Genomic DNA, 8,164 nt, shown 5'->3' on the forward strand with positions numbered 1-8,164 from the left:
TGTCCGGATTCGGCTATTGGCCAGCAAGCACCATGGACCAAAGCACCGGCACGCCGAAAAACGCTAAGTAGGACTTGTCGGATCGGTCAATCCGGCCACACCGCACTAAGTTGATGCACGACCGGCTGCACGCCAGTCGGCCCAGTGGGTGTTTCGTTCGCGCTCAACATTCAAAAGGCCTAAGTATTGTGCACTCCTTCCCAAGGCTGAACTCCATGTCACAGACCGAAACCTGGCTGTCCGACTTGCGGGGGGGAGGCCTAAAGAGAAACAAGCAAGGAAAAAGCTCAAGGACAAAGAACATAAGCGCAAACATTCACGAAGATATTTACATTTCAGAAAGAAACGCCCACAATCGGAGTTCATTACAATCACCATACACCCCCAGTGGGTGGGTGGTCTTGCCGCTTAACAAAAGTGCGATAAAAGTAAAGCAGGACGGCTTCAGGCGGCTCCCGCATTGGGTTGCGCGACCGCCGGCTCCTCCACGGTGGCCTCCAGGTTTAACGAGGCGCCGGTATCATCCAACCCGGCCTCTCGTCCACATAAGGGCCTGACTCCTCGGAACTGCCAGCCGGGTCGACGAGCGCCAGGCCGAAGTCGTCGGGCGGCACTTCCCCGCCATCTTCTGTCCACTCCACTTGGAACTCATCGTGTGCGGCAAGCGAGGCGAGGTAGCTGGCCCGCATGGCAATCCGGCCAGTCTTCGCCTCTAGATGGGCCTCTACACTGGCTCGCTGGGCCGCCAGCTGGTCCAGATTTAGGCCTAGATACCAAGACATGACGAATCGCAGCACCAAGTTCGTGCTGACACAAGCCGTGGGGACGCGCCACGCGTGAAGCTGCGCCGGTCCGGCTTCTAGCCAGCGCGCCAACCATGTGAAGTTGTTGGGCGCAACCACAACCGGCCAGAGTTCTACCGCCATGCCCAACCCGGCCTCGGAGAGCCTTGCCGTCTGCAAGTCCAGGGCCTTCAGGCGGGTTTCGACAGCATGCATAATTTCAGGAAAACTCTAGGCAGTGTGCTGGTCTATTTCGGTGCCCCCGTCCGCCTAGGTTGGCCGGTGGGCAAGCACGGCCTTGTCTGCTGTCTTCTGCGTGTCCGGGAAGTACTGTGGCAAACGAACAAGGGAAATGGTCAACCGTGTAAAAGTTAGGTCAGCTTGCAACCTGGCACGATAGGCGAAGACCTCATCCAAGTGTAGCGCCTCGCACAACATACCATGCCGTTCCAAGTAGCTGGCGCGGTCACACGGCTCAAACGCCTTCTCCAACTCAGCGCACTTACTGACGGCTGCCTTCAGCTCGTCATCCTTGGCGGGGGCCGTCCTCTCGTGCTCTTCCCTGAGATGGAGGACCTCTGCCTGGTGGGCCTCCACCGTCTTGGCGGCCTCCGCCTTTAGCTGCTCTACTTAGGCCTTGAGCTGGCTCTTGTCGCTCCGGCACACTGCTGGCCGGCTTCGGCAAGCGCCCGGTGGGCCTCCGCTGCCTTGGCGGCCGCCACCTTCAGCTGCTCCACCTCGACCCGGAGTTGGACGATATCAGCGACCGCCTGGTCGCGCTGCTGACTGGCTTCGACTAGCCGGGTCCACAGATTCAGCACCTCGGTTGCGGCGGCTGCACGACAAGATTTCAAGTCAGATCCTAGGAAGAAAGGAACAAAAACACTTTAAGATTCGACCCAACTACTACGTAGTTGACCCGAATCTCGGGGGCTACACCCAGTGGGTGCGCTAGCGTGCCCCCACTAAGAGCACGCAAGACATACCTTCGGCAAGACGGAGCGCCTCCTCCTTGGCGGCAAGCTGCGCCGTGACCTGGCGATGCTTCTCTAGAAGCTGGTTATGGATACCGACTCGGAGGTCGTCCAGTTGCTGCAGGAAAGCAAGGGTTAGCACAGACTACAAAGACATCTTTAAGATTTGACCCAACTACTACGTAGTTGGCCCGAATCTCGGGGGCTACACCCAGTTGGTGCACTGACGCGCCCCCACTGACCAGCTGCAAAGAAAAACCAAGACAAGTAAGAAAGCTTACAATCACGGAGCGTTCCAGCTCCCACACCCACTCCAGTTCACTCTGGGCGAAGGCCTGAACCCGATCCACACGCTCGCGAAGATGCTCGTGCACGGCGTCCGTCGCAGCCTCCTCCCACGAGCCCTTTGGCGGCGCCATCAGCGGGGCTTGGTGAGGGTGCGAAGTGCGGAGGCGAGAAGGAGCTAGCGCGGCCGGTGGGCGATTCAGGCGGTGCCTGGCGCTCTGGTGGGCGGTGAGCTCGAGAGGTGCGCAGAGAGAAGGACAAGGCGAGGGGTGCGTGTGTGAGTGTTTCCACCGCCCCTCCCTCTGGTTTTATAACCGCGGGCAAATGTGGGGAAGTGGGATCGGCTGCGCCCACGTTTTCTCTTCCCCGCATTGTGTGGGCATGTTTCCCCCATGAATTAACTACCCCGAGAAGTGCAATCGTCTGCGGCAGCGGCAATAAATCTCCACGCGTGTGCCGAGGGCACAGCATGGCGGGCCCCGGCCCGCTGTTACGCCCCGTCGTGCGCGTGGCCTGGCAGGGCCTCTCCGGCCGCTGTTTGCCACATGGCACCTGCGTCGGGCCGTGGGAAGTGCGCCCCTTCCCCTACAAGATTCGACGGACCCCTTGGTTTTCCGCCCATAGCGGAGCGCCGCGATCTGGCTTCTGGAAGCCGGTACACTGTGGGTGTTGCCGGACCCGGCGGCCACAAACTTCATCAACCCAGTTGTATCCTCAGGGGACTAGTGTCAAGGAGATGGACCCTGGGCAGGCAATGGAAACCGGATCCTCTTCAAAAACACCGGGCAGGCAATGACCCTCAATCCGGCTTGCTCCCGGTCGGCTTCCCAGCGCAACACGGCCGATGGACCCGCAACCTAGCACAAGCCGGCCGGACCCCGCAAGTCAAGCCTTCATCGACAAACTAGCAAGGCTACATTGCACCCCCCCCCCATTATGCCGGCCCCGACGGGCGCGGCTACCGTGCCAACCAAGACCTCGCCTGGGGCGGGTGGCGTCTCAGAGGCGCAACCCTGTAGCAAGACGGCGCAGATGTCTCGTGACGTCTGACACAGCGTGCCAACAGTAACCAGTAGCCGGCCGTACCCGCGCCCGGTAGGCCCTGTATGGCCCGCACCCGACGGACACGGCAAGACCCGCGCCCGACGGACCCGGCAGACCTGGCGCCCTGGTAGCCCCCACTGCCGACTCCTAGACACTGACAACCCGGTCCCGCGCACATGTAACAATACCATTGTAACCCTGGAGGTCGGCCTATAAGACCCCCCAGGAGACCTCCATGCACAGTCACGCGATCACTGGTGAACTCTACACACACACTCACATCATGCACGGAGAAGGAGCAGCCTATGCACTGGCCTGCCTTCCTCCCCAAAACAGCTCTAGGAGCAATCTTGTACCATTCACATATAAACCATACTCCGCAAGACTAGGGGTGTTATCTCTCCTTAGAGCCCCGAACCTAGGTACGTCTTGTGTCTCGCACTCGCGCGTACCAACCTCGCCTCTGGAGTCCACCGGTTGCCTCTTGCCTATCCCTCCCTTTAGCCACCCCATGGCATCTGTCGTGCGCCCACCACGACACCATGGTTAGAAAACCTTAACCATCTTTGATCAACGAACTAGTCTAGTAGAGGCTTACTAGGGACATGGTATTTGTTTATGTATCCACACATGTATTTAAGTTTCCGATCAATACAACTCTAGCATGAACAATAAACCTTTATCATGATAAGGAAATATAATAATAACAAATTTATTATTGCCTCTAATGCATATTTCCATCAGGTTGTTCCTGTGTGGTACATGTGCATATGGGACAATGGGCTACAACCAACTGCCCTGATTTTCAATGGCATAATGAACCGAGGACAATGATCCAGGCGTTGCCAAAATAATAATTCGGAGGACCCTATCCCTATCGGCCATGATGCCTCGATATCTCCCATCCATGTGTCGCTCCTTCTCCGGTATCTTGGTGGGTCGTTTGCGGTGGAGTTAGAGTCACTTGCTCGGGGAGAAACGATGACAATGACATTGAGGCGACCTCGACAAATTTCTTTTCAGTGATATGCGTGGGTCTTGGGGTAGCCACGTCGACCGGGATGCCCTCCTTCGTGGACGCGTTGTAACAGTTTTCATCCGGGTTTTTTGTCAATTAACGGGCAATTTTCGTCTATCCTTTTTAATAAACCGGAGTTCTAAGGACATGACTTAAGAAAAGAAAATCCCTCTCATCCATCATGCCATGGTACCATGTGATGAGCCCATCGGCTCCAAGCATCAAATTGGCAAAGCGGTGCACAAAAACAAAAACGTGTCGTGTTCCGCGTCCGTAGGAATTTTGTTTCTTTTTTTTAGAACTGGGAATTTTGTTTCTGAATATGATCAGAGCCGGTACCCGTTTCATCGCAAGTGCCCGTACGCAACCGATGTTCCGTACCCGGTGTATAACCGTGCCACGCCGGCAGCACGGCTATAAATCCACACCACACATCACAACAACAGACTGCATCCGGTCCTCTCCCTTTCCATCCTGCCTGCCTCACAAGTCGCCATGTCTATTTCCGAAGGTGTAGCTATCATCAATTGCACGGACCAGAGTCACATGTGACATGGCCTGGCATGATTGGTCCGTTGGGCCTTCTCTGACAGATGCAAGAGCGAATCAAAAAACAAAACAGGTGCAGGACCCACAATTATAGACAATACTAATATAATAATGGGGTAGTACTATTTGCAAGAGGACGATCCGATCACCTAATCAATGATCAGATCCAGACGCGTGACAGCGGGAAGAAAGAAAACATAATCAATGTAGCGATCACAAGCTGCTCTCGGCTTTCCCTTTTTTGTTGATTGAAAAATGGGCATGCCACACTCAGCTAACCATATTTTACTGCACGAGCCCAGCGAGCCTTGCACGAGGCCCAGCTACCCGTCGAGTCTCCTCCTCTCAGTCCTCTGCTCCGGCCGGCTCAAACCGTATATATCTCTCCCCTGCATCTCCGCGAATCTGACCGAGGCTTGGTGGTCAGACAGAGACCCATGGAGACCAAGGCCAAGGACGCATGGGGCCTGCTGCTGGTGCTCTTCCTCGGCCAGCTCGTGGCCTTCACCATGGCCGCCGCCAGCTTCGCCTCCTCGTTCCTCGCCAATCTTGGTACCCGTCCTTCTCAGTCTCTGTAGCCTATAACAATCCAAGCTATCATTTCCCCCAGCACTTGCGAATCTTTGTACTACGCGAATTACCCATCGCATGTATTGTGCAGGAGTTAACACACCACTCACACAATCCTTCTTCGCCTACCTCCTGTTGACTCTGATTTATGTGCCGATCCTCTTGCATCGACGACAGAAACCACGGGTGAGCATGAAATTCAATCATGAAACTTACCTTGTGCGGTTTCAGTTTCGCAGACCTCCTCACTCTTTACGCCACTCTTGTCTTGCAGATACCTTGGTACTGGTACTTGGCGCTGGCCTTCGTCGATGTCCAGGGGAACTATCTGGGTGAGCACAAACAAGCAATACGCATTTCAGTCAGATACCAAATGCAATAAACATGTAATGATTCTGAAACTTGTGTTTCAGTTGTCAAGGCGTACCAGTACTCGTCCATCACCAGCGTAACGTTGTTGGACTGCTGGACCGTCGTATGGGTCATCATACTCACCTGGTATGTGCTAGGCACAAGATATTCTTTCTGGCAATTTGTGGGGGCAGGGACCTGCGTGGCAGGGCTAGGTCTTGTGCTCCTTTCAGATGCAAAATCTCCAGATGAGCAAGGTATATATGAGTTCCAATACCAACAAGTTTAATTACAATGCCGATTACTAAAAGTCTCTGTGACAAACCTAGTAAGATACACACAGGATGAAGTTCTTGATAGTATGTATCATGCTTATCCTCTTTCTTTAGAAGAAATCACGATTATACAGTTCTTCATAGTAGTCTAGGAGATCAAATTTAGGTCTTGTGCTCCTTTCAGATGCAAAATCCCCAGAACAGCAAGGTATGAGTCCTAACAACAAGTTGAATTAGAAGTGTCAGTTACGAAAACTCTCTGCGACAGACCTAGGATAGGCACAGGATGAAGTTCTTGATACTGTGTATCATCCTTATCCTCTTTCTTTACAGAAATCATAATACTCGTACAGTAGTCCAGGAAATCATATTCACTGCTGAATCTTGTTCAAAAAATTTACAGCTGAGTAACATAGCAAACTGGCAATAAGAACAGGTATATGACGTGCTCAAATAAAAACCGAACTTTAAGACCCATACAAGCTGGAATCGTCTCCCAATTTATACAGCGTGGATAAGTGCTAGCAGCTTACAAACCCCTTCATTTTCTGCAGATCCGGGTCAAATGCCACTTCTAGGGGATGCCCTTGTTATTGCCGGGACAGTTTGTTTTGCATTTAGCAATGTTGCAGAGGTTTGTGATGCCATTATATGTATCTTCCTACTACCCATCAATATTTTCTCAAAATTCTCATAAGTCTATCATTTCCCTTGAATATGTAGGAATACTGCGTCAAGAAGAACGATCGCGTAGAGCTTATCGCGATGCTTGGACTATTTGGCCTGTTTGTCAGTGCAATTCAGATGTATCCTCTCCGCATTTCACTATTAATAGCAGATCAGCAGAGAAAAAACTTTCATAATCCGTCGATATTGCCATCTATAGATTCGCTCTCGTTATCGCGTAGTTAAAATATCACTATGTTTTTTGTGGAACAGAAATGTCTTGACAATACTCTTCTGTTCATGTGACCACTTAACCTGACAAAACATCAGATTCATATTCGAAAGGAAGAGCCTAGAAGCAGTTGCCTGGTCTCCAACAATGGTACCAAAGTATAGTTATGGTTTGACCCATTTATCTGCAATACACATTATTCAATTGTCTTGACAGGAAACTCACAACTGCTTTGTATTGTTTTTTTTTATTTTTATTTTCAGATAAGTTTGTTCGCAGGATTTGCCATTGCATTACTAGTGTTCTACACCCTTACTCCTTTTGTCCTTAAGGTTAAGTTCCCTCCAACATGTTAAGCAGAAAACAAGCTACACAAGTATGTAACAAAGAAAAGGTTGATCAAGAAGTTATGAAGTATTTGAATAAACTAAGTATAAGAATCTAAAGCCAGAAGGCCATTTATTTTCTTATTGTACAGTCCAATAATAGTTTAGCCCTTCCTGATTGTCATAGCTCTTTTGCAGATGAGTGGATCAACATTGTTTAATCTCTCACTCTTAACATCTGACATGTGGGCAGTCGCCATTCGACTACTGTTCTATCAACAACAGGTTACGATTTCTGACCAATCCTTTGCACGAGATCCTAAATACATTGCATACATATGCTCACAAGATTTAGTTGCAACAGATAAACTGGCTGTACTACGTAGCATTCACGGTTGTGGCCATTGGATTAATCGTCTACTCGCTGAAGTAAGTTTGTTGGAGTCGTTATAGATCCATGTGCAGACATGTTAGAACCTAACACTTTCCTTGTAATGTTTGAAGTGAGAGTTCTTTAGCCGATGGAGGAGCTACAGGTACAGAAGTTGCACCTCACTATCAACAACTTCCAAGCGAGGATGGCTCAACAAGTGGTTCTAATTTGGACAGCCAAGAAAAGAAGCAACTGGAAGGAGCTCATGGTATCTGTTAGGGTTTCAACGTACAAAGTCAGCTCCATGGTTTCGGATATGACCAAAATCAAATACAGCAGCAGAAAATGTGCAGAGAATAAAATTATGTATATGCAGAAGCAGAACCATTATTTTTCAACCGAAAGAATATTTTGTGTTAGGATGGTTATCAGAATATTTTTTGTAACATCTAGTCCAGTACATACTTGGTAACAAAGGAATGAAAAAAAAATTCATCATCAGTTACAGTGGTTTGTGTAAGTACTACTTGTAGTAAGGTAATACAGACAAAATATGGAGAGGGGAAAAACAGGTGAAAGTTCCAAGATTAACTTACCTCCTTCATGAATCATTAGTCTCCACAGAAATTCATCACTGGTGCCTATTGGGAATCATTACAGCATGGACCAAGATATTTGAAAATAGGAAACTGCCCACAGCCTGAAAATAGTCTGAACAA

At 50.5% G+C, this 8,164-nt stretch overlaps 1 protein-coding gene across 1 annotated transcript; it reads left to right on the forward strand.

Annotated features, from left to right (window-relative positions):
* The first annotated feature begins 4,958 nt into the window (after positions 1 to 4,958).
* On the forward strand, positions 4,959 to 7,946 carry LOC119345891 (solute carrier family 35 member F2-like). The gene is made up of 11 exons (XM_037615725.1): positions 4,959 to 5,204; positions 5,314 to 5,408; positions 5,497 to 5,554; positions 5,636 to 5,830; positions 6,403 to 6,482; positions 6,572 to 6,654; positions 6,845 to 6,896; positions 7,010 to 7,078; positions 7,271 to 7,357; positions 7,437 to 7,501; positions 7,577 to 7,946. Exons 1-11 carry the CDS (start codon positions 5,090 to 5,092, stop codon positions 7,722 to 7,724), a joined length of 1,047 nt encoding a protein of 348 aa, XP_037471622.1. The 5' UTR covers positions 4,959 to 5,089; the 3' UTR covers positions 7,725 to 7,946.
* Positions 7,947 to 8,164: the final 218 nt, after the last annotated feature.

This window comes from Triticum dicoccoides, chromosome 1B, assembly GCF_002162155.2.
Source record: "Triticum dicoccoides isolate Atlit2015 ecotype Zavitan chromosome 1B, WEW_v2.0, whole genome shotgun sequence".
NCBI classification, from domain to species: Eukaryota; Viridiplantae; Streptophyta; class Magnoliopsida; order Poales; family Poaceae; genus Triticum; species Triticum dicoccoides.